The sequence below is a fragment of the Emys orbicularis genome, chromosome 1 (assembly GCF_028017835.1).
Source record: "Emys orbicularis isolate rEmyOrb1 chromosome 1, rEmyOrb1.hap1, whole genome shotgun sequence".
Classification (NCBI taxonomy): domain Eukaryota; kingdom Metazoa; phylum Chordata; order Testudines; family Emydidae; genus Emys; species Emys orbicularis.
In genome coordinates, this window is record NC_088683.1 from 127,628,251 (window position 1) to 127,644,520 (window position 16,270).

Genomic DNA, 16,270 nt, shown 5'->3' on the forward strand with positions numbered 1-16,270 from the left:
CGGTGCCGAGATCCAGATCTGGACCGAGACGAAGACAAGCGCCTGTAGACGTGGTGCCGGGAGCGGCCTCTCGAACTGGAGCGGCGCTCATACCGGTGCCGAGAACTACGTCGCGACTCCGATCGGTACCGATGATCCTGACAGTGCCGAGACGTAGATCGGTGCCGTGAAGAGGACCTAGGCCGCGAGTATGACCGGTGCCGGGGCAAAAGTCGGCGCCGGGACTGCGAGCGGCGTCGGGACCTGCTCCGAGACCTGGAGCGGTGCCGCGAGTCCACGCTCGGAGACGGCGGGCGTACCAGGGCAGGCTTGCCCCTGGATTGCACTGTCCGAAGAGCGGGCGGTGCCGCGGGTTGAGATGGCGCCGGCTCCGTGAGAGCGATGAGGTCCTTCACCGTCGCAAAGGTCTCCGGAGTAGACGGGAGACAGGGCTCTACCACGGATCGGGGTGGTGAGCCAGTCCGCACCGGACTCAACGGCCCCGGTGCCGGAGTCAACGGTGTAGCCGATATTTGCGACTTCTGGCGCTCTAGAGGTGGACGCGGCTCTACCACCAGTACCGGGGGAGCCAGTGTCTGTAGGACAGCAGCCTCCTGTGTCTTGCGGGGTCTTTTATGTCCCGGAGACAGGGACCGGCGCCAAGGCGCTTGCGGCGGACGCGGTGCCGAAGGAGGACGGTGCTGCGAGGCCTTATCCGCGTCTGCTCGCAGTGTAGTACCGGTAGGTGCCGCAGGGGCGCTGCGCACCGAGGCGCTCGGTGCCGGAACTTGGCGCACCGAGGGAGGATCTGGGCTAAGTGCCGCCTCCATGAGGAGCTGCTTGAGTCGAAAGTCCCGCTCCTTTTTGGTCCTGGGTCTGAAAGCCTTACAGATCTTGCACTTATCTGTTTGGTGGGACTCTCCTAGACACTTCAGACACGAGTCGTGCGGATCTCCCGTTGGCATAGGCTTAACACAGGACGCGCATGGCTTAAAGCCAGGAGCCTTGGGCATGAGCCCGGCTATGCGCCGGGGGAAAAGGGGGGAGAAGTAGCCCCTTTAACCCCCGCTAACTATTTACAACTACTTAACAATGAACTATGAACAGGAATGACTAATCTAAAGAACATACAAACTACAACTATCTATAAGAATTAACCGGATAAGCTAGGGAGAGTGGAGAACAGCTATGCCGCGCTCCACAGTTCCAACGATCGTCAGGGGCGGTAAAAAGGAACTGAGGGGGCGCTGGGTCGGCTGGGCTATATATCCAGCGCCATGAAGGCGCCACTCCAGGGGGCTCCACAGCCGACCCACCGGGTGTTGCTAGGGTAGAAAATTTCTCCGACGATCGTGCACGCGGCGCGCGCACACCTAATTGGAATCGATATGAGCAAGCACTCGAAGAAGAACCACTCCTCCCCTGCTTCCAGTGACACTTCTGCACCGGGGAATGAGACCGGTGCTGGGTCGATCTCACTTGTTTCAGTGCCAGGGAGCGGTGGTGCCACAAGTCTCTTCCAGAGTCCTTCCGCGGTGCCGCTTCTACCACTGCTACTGGGGCACTGTGCACCGATAAGCTCAGTGCCGCGTCTTGCCGCACCAATGTGGGTTGCGGTCTAAGTGCCGCCTCCATAAGGAGCTGCTTGAGGTGAAAGTCCCGCTCCTTTTTTGTTCTGTGGCGAAACCCTTTACAAATCCTGCACTTGTCTGCTTGGTGTGCTTCCCCCACACACTTTAAGCAAGTGTCGTGGGGGTCGCCCGTTGGCATGGGCTTGTTGCAGGACTTGAAGGGTTTGAACCCTTGGGATTTAGGCATACCTCAAGTCTGCAAGGGGGAACGCGGTCAGGGTGGATGGGAAACCCTCCACTCCCAACAGCTATCTGCTGTAACAACAGAAAACCACTTAAACTAAACTTAACTAGACTAGGAATAACTCTAAAATAAAATAAACTGAAAGGCTAGGGAAAACGAGGAGAGCTTGCTAAGCAAGTTACCGCAGTTCCAACGACTGTCACTGGCGGTAAGAAGGAACTGAAGAGGTGCTGGGTCGGCAGGGCCATATATAGAGCGCCATGGAGGTGCCAATCCAGGGGGCTCCACAGCAGACCCAACGGGTGCTGCTAAGGGAAAAACTTTCCGACGACTGTGCATGCGGCGTGCACACATCTAACTGGAATTAATATGAGCAATCACTCAAAGAAGAATACCTAGGTTCCATAGCTGAGCTTGAGCTTCTGAACCCTGACACTGAAACTAATAGCTGACTCTAAACAATCTACAGTTCCTATGCCAGATTGGTAGATGTTTCATATTTAATGTAAAACTAACTACTATGAATAAGCGATTGCTTATCATTAATGTAATTTGTTAGCAGAGCTGAGCAATAATGGAAAAAAATATTTCTTTGAATCTGAAAGTGAATTTTGATTTGAGCAAGTCTGCAACATTTTTGTGGTCTCTTTCCTGAAACATTTCAGTGCTGAAATGAATGTTACTAGAGACGATACCATTGAAAACGAAATTTTAGATTGAATACTTCATATTAACCAAAAGGGAATTTCTAATTGCATAGCTGATTATAAAAATTACAGTTCACCCTGTGTTGATTAGTTATATAAATCAAGTGATTTTTTTTCTGCTCCCTAACTGGCTGACTTCTGTAATTAATCACGGTCCCAATCATACAATCAGATATGCACAGGCAGACCCACGTGACTATACAGCATCACATTAGAGTCAATGGATGTCTGCACAGGTGCAAGAGTCCACATGTGTGGACCTTAGCTCAGCATTGGGGCGCAAAACACCATTTATTGTGAACTGCAAATATTACAGTTGAAGATACAATGAGAAGTCTGCTCTGTATCTGTTAGATATGTTCTTTATAGTGCACAGTATATATTTGATTCTAGTACTCACCACTCAAACAATCTGCAGGCCACAAACTATTTGCTAAAATAATTAATGAATAATATTGAACGATGAATAAATTAGAGAATTTCATGATGTTTGTGGACAATGCACAAAACAAAAAAATAAAAAAGGCAAAATTAGTCAAATAAAAGTATTGGTTGTGAATTATTCACTCATTCTAATAGTCAGTAATTTTAAGTAGTGTTTTCTCCTTGCTCAAAATAAAACCTTTACTAGGATAAATCTGTTTATTTCAGTATTTGAATAGTTAAACCAGACAATCACTGAGTCACAGCTAACTTGTTAATGTTGCTTCGTGAATGTAATGCACGATGCCCCCAGTAAATGTAGTCGGGTTGATTTTCTCCAATGCAATGTATTAATTTGGATTTTACATACTGTGCTGAATTACTGATTTACTCATTTGATTTCTTGCTATCTGATTGAAAGTAATAAAAGTAGAATCTAGTTTGCCATATAACAGAGTCCAAAGTCCTGTGTCTTAAATTATTTGCGCAAATGATTAATTAATGGCATCTTTACTTCAGGAGAATTGGCCTTCTGAAAAAACTTTCAAAAGTTTAATAAAAACTTTCATGTTACTTTTAACTCCATAAAATTTAATAAAGCAAAAAACACATAACAGGAAAAAGAATACACTACAGCAATTACAGCTGGGTCACATTGCACTTATTTGTTAAGACATAAAAGTTAACATTATAGATTCAATAACACAAAATATTATATATTTGCAAAAGGGCCAATGTAGCTTTGCATTTTGTACTCTTGTAAGTTTTCAATTTTAACTAAGTTCCCACATCAGCATAAATTCAGCCAATGAGGTACTACCAAATGTAGGGCCCGACAGTCCCACCCTTACTTAAGCAGAATAGCCCCTTACTCAGTGACCTCAACAGAACTACTCATGAAGTAAAACACTATTCAACGTGAGCAGAATGAGGATATTGTTGGATAATATGTGCCCATTTCACAGTCCTGGACACATTTTATCAATATACAATATTAAAAAGAATACAAAACTTGTTGACATTGTCTACCTGAAGGGCCAAAAAGATTTACATTTACTTACTTTACATAGGGCTTTGGATCAGGTTGCATATGTCTAAGTTACTCAGAATGGTTAAAAAAACTTTGAGTCACAGCCAGAGAAAGAGAATTACATAAACTGGTTCAATATCAACACACTTGATATCTAAGACTGAACTTATGCGGCTTGATTCCAAATCATAGCCTATTAAATAGTCATAATTTCATATTTACTTAACAATTTCTTACAAACATACAACCACTTCCTTCCACTTTTTCTTATTTCTTCTCCTCTCTACATTTGTTTTCCTACCACCATCCTCTTGCTAAACATACATAATCCACTATAGAATCAACTGTTTAAATTAGCAGGCAAAGTAGATCACCATTTAATATATACAGTGTTTTTCCTATATGTATATTAATTATCTTGTTATATATATTCTTCAATTCAGATAAAATCTCAATTTAAAAAGTCTGTCATATAAACTTGTTTAAAAGTTTATCTGTCAAAGATTCTTTTAATGACTTAATATTTTGCATTTAATCACTAAATTTTTGTGTAATCAATGGTTACTGCAAATTTAAATCATGGTGACAGTTAAGGCCAGGATTTTCAAAGACCTATTAATTCCCTTAGTGTCAAATCACACTGAAATACCCAGTTCCCACTGAATTGAACTTCCTTAGGTTAATTTAAAAATTCTAACTTCAGACACTGTGAAGGAGAGGTCCTCAGAAACATCAGTCCAGTACATGATTATGTTTGAGGTGGGGAAGTTTACACAATAGTCTGTATCACAGTGCAAAAAAAGTCACTTTTGCAAATTAACCTAATGTACAAAACTGTTACTTTCCCATTGCCCTTGATATTTCATGAATAACATTTGAAGACTAACAACTAAAATACAAAGTTTGCTTACTTTAAGTAGGTGCTCTGTTGCTTCGTTGTATTTCTGATGAAGAAGACTCTGCAATTCCAGAATTGACTCCTGGTACTGAATGATGACCTTTTCCATTAGCTCATTTGGCGGTGTGTCCAATAACAGAAAATTCAACTTCTCGATTAACTAAAAGACATTAAACTTTCCAAATTAGTTTTACAATCAAATCATAGCAGTTTAATTTCCTTTTTTCGGGGAGTAGGGTAGGAGAATGATTTCTGCTCTTTTGATTTCAGATATCACATATAAGGTATCCTGTGCTCCGTTAAAATATGAGCTGAACTTGCTTCTTTTGCATATACACAAATATTGGTTACAGGAATTCTCTCTCTATTATACATCTAAAAAGAACATTATTAAGGTTTCAAAATTAGGAAATGCCAGAATTAAGGTTGCTTGTGCAACCTTAATTTAGCCCCTTTGTACATACATATTATGATACAGTCTTTAATTATGTCATCACATACTATTATTTTCACAGGATCCCTCCCACATTCAGTGCAGGACTGACTTATTGAGCAAGAAAAATTGCAGGGCACAGAAACTCTGCTTGGGACAGTTATATTTCTGTTTCTTTGACCTGTTTGTTCCAGGTTTTCATAAAAAAATATTTATTATTTTCTAAACTCATCACAGCTATGACAGGGACAACCAGTAGGATCTGAAACAAGTGCTACACAGCTAATAAGAGATTTCCTGTTGGCTCATAACGTAGTGCTGTCTACAGACAACAAAGTTCCTGGCCTGAGTCTCAGCAATTCCAGACATCATTTTATATGTGTGGATGCTGGCAGGACAACTCCACTAACTGATTAAGTCTACTGGAGTGACTAGTCATGAATATAAGCAATATCTTTCTCTAGAAGTTCTATAATTCTATTTTGGAGATCTATGTTTTGAACCTGAACCAAGACTCTTACACCTCAGACCAGAGGAGATTCAAAGTAAAATGTATTTGCTTAGTTTCCTGGAAATAGAATACTGGGATATACTCCTACCCTGTTTTCACATCAGAGGTCCCATCATAACAAAAACAGATTTTTATATTGGTGAGGTCGGTGCTGATTTTGTAAATTATGCTATTTTTGTAAATGAAAATTTTGAATTTGTGTGAATATGATGCCATGCAACTCCAGCCATCAGAAGAACATTGACAGTTATAAGGCTTCTTCACATGAATTTTCCTTATTCTTGTAGAATGAATGTGCTTTATTGATTGCCATTTGCTTATAATCAAATCTATTTTGTCACCTGAACTATAATGTGCACCTACAGATGTCCATTATAATCTGAATTCTCCCCTAATTTAAACTGTCATATCTCAAGAATGATTTATCCATTTCCCCTCTAGACTATTCAAAAGAAAATTCTCCTCTCACAGAAGAACACACATGAGAAATTTCAAGCATACCGTGTTTTGACAATGTCTGTGGGTGGGGAGGGGGTTGGTCAAAATCAGGATTTTAATGGAAAGCTATGTTTATAGCCTAAATTCTGGAGAAAGTTCTCTTCCGCTAATAATAATCTCAAATTTGAATTTCAAAAATGTAATAGGAACAAATATGTCAACAAAATTTTAATCTACAGGATAAACCAAAATTGGAGGTTTGGATAAATGCTCCAATGACACAGTTGCTTGCAATAAGATGATGATATTTAGCACATCTAACAAACTAACATTAATCCATCCTGATGTCTACAATGCTTGCCTGAGATTAAATGTCAAATGTTTATTAGATATTGCCGTATTAGCAAAGTCATCCATTAACATTGCGTTTGTTAGTGTGATATTTACTGTAAACTAATTTAAATCTATTTGATATATTTCATATTCTTCTCTCCTTCTCTGTAAATTACACTCATTAGTGTCAACAGAAATTACATGCACACAGGGAGAGAAGCATTTAGATCCCTTTGTTTGTACTATTATGATCATCTACATCAATCAGTTATTCATTCATTCTACAGAAATCTATTTAACACATAACCACAGTAATTTAAGATTACCAGAAGATGTCATTAACTGCAGTAGAGACAGCAGACCACACTTACTATTGCTGTATATTCAAACTTCCAGTATCAGTGCCTCAGAAACCAATCCTGAAATGCAACAGGCTACCTAAAAGATGCATTGCTGAAGGAAGTTGGAGGCCAGGAATCAAAATAGAAGTAAAAAAGTGGTGAGCTCAAGTCCACCCATTTCAAACTACATTCATAATACCAAAGTAGCTGAATGATCCTGCTAAAATGATCAGCAGTAAATGGTGAAATGTTAGCATTCAGAGTACCTCCATGTCTTCAGTGTGAACTGGTCATTGATATAAATACAGAAGTTCTTGCTTCTTTTAGAACAATCGTTTCAGGAAGTCTATCTGTATATGCACTATGATAACACCATATTGGCTCCACTTTCTGGAAGGTTTTCTTTGCTACCACAGGGCTAGAAAATTTGTAATTTTTTAAATGAAAGCTTAAACTCTCTAGAAAATGAAGGGGCCATTGGAGAACTTCTGGTATGGCATATAGTCCTATACCAGCTCATTGTCTGGTTATACCAAAAGAATGACAGGAGACATTAGATATGGATTTAATCAGGCCGCAACTTTATTATTAGATAGATATCTAGGACTAACCCAGCGGATAAAATGTGAAGTGCAGGTGAAAAATGTATGTCCCTCCAGCAGATCCACGGCCAGGCTCCTCCAATTCCAGCCAATTTTTTTTTTTTTGCAGGGGGGCTTCCACCAGCTCCCCCGCTTTTCATCCAGGTCCCTCCAGCAATTCCCTTGCCGGGACCTTACCAATTCCAGCCAATTCCAGAGTGAATGAGGGGAGGGGCCAGGCCCAGGCTGACCTTTTTAAACCCCTCATTCCTAGGTGGTGAGTCATCCCACCACGCTGACTGCTCTTCCGGCAGTTTTACGTCTCCCGTCCTCCCCCAAGCCAGAAAGCATTGCCCTCTTCTCCTGGCCAGCCAGACAAACCCGCCCCCCCCCCCCCTTGCTTAAAGTGCAGGGTGGTGAATCTGACCACACTACAAGTCAAATACTGTGAGTGGATATAATGAAGGTCTAGATCAGGGGTGGGCAAACTTTTTGGCCTGAGGGCCACATCTGGGTGGGGAAATTGCATGCAGGGCCATGAATGTAGGGTTCAGGCAGGGGGTTGGGGTGCGGGATGGAGTGTGGGGTGTGGGAGAGGGAGTGGTGTGCAGGAAGAGGCTCAGGGCAAGGGGTTGGGGCAGAGGAGGTGTGTGGAGTGCATGAGGGGGCTCGGGGCATGGGTTGGGGTGCAGGAGGGGGTGTGGAGTGCGGGAGGGGGCTCAGGGCAGTGGTGCAGCCAGGGGTGCAGAGTGCGGAAGGGGGCTCAGGGCAAGGGGTTGGGGTGCAGGAGGGGGTGCGGAGTACGGCAGAGGGCTCAGGGCAGGGGGTTGGGGTGTAGGAGGGGGTACGGAGCCATGGGGGTGCCAATCCCGCGGGCCAGATCCAAAGCCCTGACAGGCCAGATCCAGCCCGGGGGCCGTAGTTTGCCCATACCTGGTCTAGATGATCACATGCTTCTGAGTATAAGCAGTTTGTTCCAAAGGTTAAGAAGGAATTTGAATTGCTCATACCATGTAAAACAATGCTAGATTGACTAGATGAATGGTAGGAATGGAGGCTCCTTTACATTGAAGCTTCTACAGATGGCATGAGCAGCAATGTTCAGATCTGGAGCTTGATGACACTTTCGTCAATTTGGGAGGGTGTTTGGATCCAGAATTTTGGTTGGATCCATCTCTACAAGCATTATATATATGAACTCCTGAAAGGCAGGATGCTAGAGTTTTTGGACCAATGGTCTTATGTTCCTTGTTTCCTAATAAAAAAATTATAATGAAGGAAAGTAAAGACAGCATATCAGAGGAAGACCAACACACAAAAATTGCTGATAATTTAGGTGATGACCAATTATAGGCAAACAACCAAACAAAGGAGCATACAGGACCATTTTGAGGTTTGTAAGCTACTGGTAACCAAGAACCGTAAAAATATCATTTTAACACTTACATTTAGCACTTGGTTTCCTTTCTTGATCACAAACTCAATATCCTCATTTTTATTTTCTTGCCACAAGCTCATGAAAGTGTTAATTTCTTGGGGCACAGCTGGGTCAGGACTCCCATCACATTGCATGTAATGCTCCCACTAAAGAGATTTTTTTAAAAGAAAAGTAAATCCAAAAGTTTTAGGTACAAACACCTCAAAACTTCATCATTACAATACAAGAGTAGGAGGGTTTTGAGAGAGACGTGTGTGCGGTCTAGTGATAAACATACAACTAAGGATATGTCTACACTTGTAGCTGAAAGAGGGATACTTGTGCTTGTTCTCATAGAGCTAGTGCACAAAAGTTGTAGCATATCTGCAGTAGCAGCAAGAGAAGCTAGTCACCCTGAATACAAACCCATCCTGACCACATGGTTACACACTTGGGCAGCTAGCCCAATATTCTGGACATGCTACTGCAGCTACACTACTATTTTCAGCACACTACCTCAACAACAGCTAGTGCAAGTATGTCTCCTTGAGCTGGAAATGACACCCCCAATCCCAAGTGTAGACAGAGCCTGAGTCCTAAACCCAGTTTCATCCATCACTCACTGTGTGACTTTCAGTCTTGGTTCACTCTGTGACCTCAACATCTCTATCTTAGTTTCCCCATCTGTAAAATAAGGATCATAATAAAACCTGTCTCATTATCTAATTAATCCTCACAACACACAGTATTTGTTAAGTACCTTAAAGACTTATAATGGAGTTTTTAAAAGCACTAAGCATGGCTGTACTCCCACTGAAGTCAATGGTCAAATTCCCGCTGACTTTAGAGGGAGCAAAAATAAGTCAATGCGGAGCACTTTTGAAAATCCCATCTGTAAATTTAATAAGTGTTAAATATTAACAACAGCATCCAATCACAAAATAATTCCACTATTTTTACAATTTTGAATAAATGTGCTTGATGATAAAGTGTGAGGATTGAGAACACTAAATAGAGCCGGGTATTACAGAGGAGCCAGTTCTGGCTCCATAGATATGCTTGAGCTAAATTTTGCTCTTACAGCAGGGATTCAAACTTTTTATTATAACAAAGAGAGTTATATTTTAGTATAACAAAGAGAGTATATGCTCTCCAAAATTAAAATACTTTTTCTTTGTGTATTGAATGAATTTTCTGATAATTTTTAAGTAAATCCATTAATTTGTTTACAAGTTAAAATTAATTGAAAATGGGACCTTTCAGAAATTTAGCACTTAGCATTAGATTTTTCTTTGGTCTGAATATTCTTCATAACAGAATAAAGCAAACTCTTCACACTTCCTATAAAGTTAAAACTCACTGAAACTGTGGGCATAGGTGACATTTGAATAAGTTTTTAAAGATTAATGGTCACATTTTATCATCATTTTTCATAATTGAAAGTTACTCCTTCAGCACAGGCTGAAGAATAATCTTAGGAGAATTCCATAAAGAATTGCCCTCTTTCAAAATGACTGGTAACTCCTATTGTTCTCAGGGGTACTAAAGCAACAGGTTTCCTTCAGTAAAAAAGCTATTTTGTTAAAGAGAAAACAACAACACCAAAGATGGCAAGACACAGAAATGCACAGTTAGCGCACACAAACAACCTTAACTCTATCCTATAGTGCCGTCAGAAAGGGGATGGGAGGTGGAAGGAAAAATCTAATGCATCTTTAAAATTCAGTTTAACCTAATTTGGAAACATAAATATGCAAACAACTTAACAATAATCATCTGGGCATTGCATGATGTCCTATAGGATGGAACTGTGGATTCTTTAACTTTGTATTTCCATCCCTTAACACATTAGACTTAAATAGAAACATTAACTCTGAATTTCCTGGTTATAGAATGCTTATCTGAGGGATATTTCCAACATCTTTGTAATGTAATTTACCCTAAATTATTGATATATACTCTCAGCCTAAACTGCATTTAATGTAGTTTTTATCTGACAGTAGTATATAACTCAGGTGTTATGCTGTTTTCCGCCTATAATTTTGCCAATATACCTCAAAATCCTGACTTCCGTCATCCCTGACTCACCTGAGCAAATATTACCCACTGTTCAAACTCCTTAGAAGTTTTTTTGATTAATGTGCTGTTTTTCGTTTAAAATAGAATGAACAAAGCACTAGAAAATAAAGGAACGATCTTGTAATAGAAGAGAGAAGCACAAGATCATTTAAAAGTCTCTTCTTTGTCAAACCTCTATAATACTATGTGGATATTTTGGAAAGCAAGCTTACCTTAGCATGTGCTCTATAATCTGCTTTCCATTGCCTTGCTGACAAAAAGTTCTCTTCTAATGAATGGAGCTCTGCAAGTTCAGTCCCTCTCCGCTCTTGATCCTGTTAGTATAAGATCAGGTACATGAATTTACTATTCAGTTTAATTTTAGTTTGTATAAATTATTTTATAGCAAAGAAAACCCAATTTATTTAGGTATTTTAATGGACAGATTATTCATATTAAAAATAATCCAAATATTGATAATATAATTGTGACATTGCACTCCATATGATGTTATGAAAATAAGCTAATGAGTGTGAATATAATGTAACTGGAATATGCTTCATGCAAAAGGTCTCTTGTAAGGTATCATTATAAATCTTATAATCTACTGAGTGTGTTCATTGAATATAAAATATAACTCTGAGGTCCTATTGTGGTTATGCAAAGTATGGGCCATTAATGGTGGTTTAGAATCTTGATGGCTCCCATCAACTAGGACAATTGACTGTAGATGGCTCTGTTTACTTGCAAGCCTTCCTGTGAGTCAGGCCGGGAAGAATGAAGGCTTGGGGTCTCACAGGACATGTGACCATGTCACCTGGTACTGGAATCCATCTTAAACCTGGTGCTTTTCCATTTAAAAGGCGGGGTGGGGACCCAAAGAGACAAAATATTCCCGCCTTGTGCCAAAGGTATATAAGGAGGTGGAAGAGAACAAAGGGGGCTGCAGTCATGAGAAATCCCCTAGCTACCACCTGAGCTGGAACAAGGACTGTACCAGGAGAAAGGATTGGGCCCAGACTAGAAAGGAGTCTAGTCTGTGAAAGAAGCTTATTGGAACATCTCTGAGAGTGAGGTTTCATCTGTAATCAGTTTCTTACTGTATTAGGCTTAGACTTGCGTGTTTTTGTTTTATTTTTCTTGGTAACTTACTTTGTTCTGTCTGTTATTACTTGGAATTACTTAAATCCTACTTTTTATATTTAATAAAATCACTTTTGCTTATTATTGAACCCAGAGTTAGTGACTAATTCCTGGGGGAGCAAACAGCTGTGCATATCTCTCTATCAGTGTTATAGAGGGAGGACAATTTATGAGTTTACCCTGTATAAGCTTTATACAGAGAAAATGGATTTATTTGGGGGTTTGGATCCCATTGGGAACTGGGTGACTGGGTGCTAGAGACAGGAGCACTTCTTAAGCTGTTTTCAGTTAAGTCTGCAGCTTTTGGGGGCCGTGGTTCAGACCTGGGTCTATGTTTGCAGCAGGCTAGCGTGTCTGGCTCAACAAGACAGGGTACTGGAGTTCCAAGCTGGCAGGGAAAACGGGCTCAGAGGTAGTCTTAGCCCATCAGGTGGCAGTCCCAAGGGGGTCTCTGCGACACAACCCATCACAATAATATCTTGAATTTTTATGGCACATTACATCCAGGAGATTGCAGTAAATTAGCAATGTTTTATCATAGAGAATCTCTATGTGCTGGTGATGTGATAAATTGCTGAGCCACACAATAAATTACTCCAACCCTTGAGCACAGCCCCATCTGCTTTCCCTGCACAGGCTCTGTCTGTCTGCACAGGCTTCGCTGAAGGGGCTCTGTCTGGCAAGGGATCCCTACTCCTGGGGTGTAGCCTCCCCATTCACAGAGTCTCTGCCAACATCCCCAGTTGCAAGAAATACCCCTGGTGAATGTAGGTGAGTACTGATTATTATTAATTATTATTATTATTAATAATAATATCAGGAGGAGGGGTGGGGTGGGGTGGGGTGCTAAGAAAATAGTCCCTTAATTTTTAAATACAATGTTGGCAACCCTAGTAGAAGAGTGCGTGGCACATCCATCAGCTTTAAAGAGATATTTGATTATCACTGGATCCAAGAGCACCCCTCCACTCCTGCTTTCCAATGGAACACACTGCAGTTGCCTCTGGTAGGTTCCAAGATATCAAACCTTAAAACTGTGACATTTTAGTGTATGGAAATTTGTTTGGGGCAATTTTTAGAAGTTTTTAAAATGTACTGGTTCGTCGCTTTTTTTCCCCTCAGAGCCCTAGCTAATTGGGTTCACAACAATGAAGGCAATCTAGCTTTACAGATGATGGGGTATGAAAAAAAAGACCAATTAAAATTGTTAAACTTGCTAAAACATTTCTAAAAAAAATTCTGATAAATGTGCCATACACAGAATACATAGCAGTGTGTTTTTATTGGCACCAGTTTGGGTTGGCTTACGTAATTCACCTACAGTTTCACAATTCAGAGCAAGTCAAACTTTACACTACAACATCACATACATGCATACACATCAATACAACAATTTTACACCTGCACTAAAATGCAGCCATTTCTAGAATGAAATATCACAATTCATAACAGCCCAACGCAATACTACATACAGTTTAGGAGCAAAAAGGAATATGTCTAATAGAATATACATGTGGAATTGTAGAAAACCAAGAACCATTCACTCAGATTGGAATTTGGACAGGACAGAGGTTACATCTCTACTCATACAAAGAGTACCATGAGGATTTTAATTATCAGAAGTAGGCAAGACTGAGCTTTTACATCTTCTTTTACCTCATAAGCACTTCTTTATATCATACCGTGTGACTACTGGCTTAGAGGACACAGTGGCACATACCAAGTCTTTAGCATCATTTTCTTAAGCACCTTTGGCTTTCCTTGGAGGTCACTCATTTAGCTACTGACCCAGTTAATTGCCCAACTGTACTTAACTTGTGGCTCTTACATTTTGCAGTGGTATGGCTAGAGTTTTCATTATTAGTTTTGATCCAAGAATACTGGAAAGACGCCCCCCCCCCCGAGGAAATGGAAAGAAATTCCCACATTTTCATAACAAATCAACAATGATTTGGCATAAAGTTTAACTGACTATTGCAGTTTGCAATAGCTGTTTATTATGATGGCTGTGAACTAACTTTTGCTTCAAGTCTTTCCCTCTCCTCTCGCACAATTCTCTCCTTTTCAAGTCTTTCTGCTTCTTCTTGTTCAGCTCGTAAACGGGCTTCCTCTGAAGAATGAGAAATCTATTATCAGCAATACAAGTACATCCTGATTAATAAAAACAGATACATTATTTTAAAAACTAGCTAGCAGATCAATATTTTTATTTCAAAATAACTAATAACTGGTGATAGCAAGAGTTCAATCTACATTGTCCATTATGGGTTCAATCCATAACGTTTGGAAGCAGTGCCAGATAAAGTAAATCCACATCTCTATGCACACAGATCTCCCCATGGCCTTACCCCGTCTTGGAGTTGTGGGGGCAGATGTGCCATTCCTACAATTCCACAGAAGCAGAGACAGAGTCTTTTTTCCCCTCAATGGGAAGTAGCAGGAGTCCTCTCCTCCCCCACCTACATATTAAGAGGCAGAGGTGGCAGCCGGCAGTCCCCCAGTACTCATTACAATAGCTATAATAGATCTGATTTGGTGGTCTGGTCCTGCTTTGGTCATCTCCTCTTGCCATATACATCATCCTCTGCTAAGGTGATGTTGACAGGTTCCCCAAGCTCTTGGAGTTAGTAACCCATTGAGATGCATGGGATAGTTCGCATGTCTCAAAGTTATTTTATCAAGGTCTCTGTAGGTTCAGACAGGTGTCATCACATAAGCTAAACTAGAATTACATTTCAATATTTTCTTCTCAGCCATTAGGGCTAAAAAATAGGGGTTTTTTATGATAGCTGAGATTCTGATTACATGACTGCAGGAGATGCAGCCCTAGGCATAGGCCTATGCCTCTATGCTTTAATCCATCCCTCTTTGCAAGACTGTCCTAACATTAATATGGAGCGTCTGTTGCTGTCTGAATGCAATGATCAGTACTCTGTTAAGCTCAAAGTCGGCGTACTCTGTTGATCTACTTTGAGAAAAGTCCTGGTCATTGAATTTCTCATTCCCCCGATTACTAAACGTGGAGAAGAGGAAATATCTGTTCCCCTACCTCTCTACCCACTTGTTCTTGACTTGGCTGGGAGAGTACCAGAAGGGAAGATAAGGAAAAATTGTAATGCTCTTCCCCATCCTCATACACTTTCCAAACATTTGTGGGGAGCAGGGGGGGGAATAACTAGTGGAAAGAGTATGTAGAAAAGGAGGTTGAACATAGTGAGGGGGGATATGTGGGGTCTCAAAAAATAACTTTGTTTAGGGCCTTCCAAAACTTTAAAGCCAGCCTTGAGAACAGAGAAATACAAGTAAATCATCCTATTGAAATGAAACAGAATTTAGATATCCTTAATGATCATAATTTGCACTCTACCTATTTAATTAGTGATTTGGTGTAATCACATTTCCTGTAAGTGAAACGCACTGTACCTTCCTCTATCAATCTTCTATCTTCTTCTTCTTTCTGTAATCTCAGTCGTTCAGCTTTGCTAAGTTTCTTTTTACCTCCACTTCCACCAGACTTAACATGGGCAATAAATTAAAGGAGACTAAATGTCAACATTAATTTTACACATTTTATTTCTCTAATGTAGCATTTCAAAGTATATTTTCAGTCTTTTATGTAGCAACATCTGTGTTCAAAAGATAACAGAAGAACAGGATATTACGTCAGTAAAGGAAACAAATTTTTCTTGTAACCCACAAAAATAGCTGAATGTTTAAACCAGCCCTATCCTCAGGGAAATGTGGTTAGCAAGACTAATGAAGTGAGTGCATTTAAAAGTTGGATTTTTGTTTTGTACTAAAATATCATTCATATGACAGAACAAAAGATTTTTTCACTTTTGAAAGTAAGCATAAAGAATGTTGATTTAAAGAATACACAGACAAGACAAAGTCACAGGAACAGTCCTTTAACATAACAGCACAATTAAGAGATGATTAAAGCAGGGAATTTATATATTTGTTGTAACTTTCACCAGTTTCCTCACTGACATAAGAATATTCATATAAGTAAGAAAAGTAGAGCTACACATATTGGGCCAAATTCTCCTTAATCAACTTGAACCAACATAACATGGGAAAATGTGACCCATTATAGACACTATATTAGAAAAAAATCTATGTATTGTAATAATTAATTGGGAAGTTAACTACATACTAAGGAC

The 16,270-nt window shown here is 40.4% G+C and overlaps 1 protein-coding gene across 1 annotated transcript in view; it reads right to left on the bottom strand.

Annotated features, from left to right (window-relative positions):
• The window catches only part of DNAI7 (dynein axonemal intermediate chain 7), a 52,764-nt gene that overhangs the window by 33,571 nt on the left and 2,923 nt on the right, over positions 1–16,270 (bottom strand). Inside the window, exons 2-6 of the mRNA XM_065410120.1 lie at positions 15,531–15,621; positions 14,126–14,217; positions 11,198–11,299; positions 8,936–9,073; positions 4,866–5,012 (exon numbers count right to left, since the gene is read on the bottom strand). Of these exons, the coding sequence (XP_065266192.1) occupies positions 4,866–5,012; positions 8,936–9,073; positions 11,198–11,299; positions 14,126–14,217; positions 15,531–15,621 (570 nt within the window). The remainder of the gene's footprint in view (positions 1–4,865; positions 5,013–8,935; positions 9,074–11,197; positions 11,300–14,125; positions 14,218–15,530; positions 15,622–16,270) is intronic.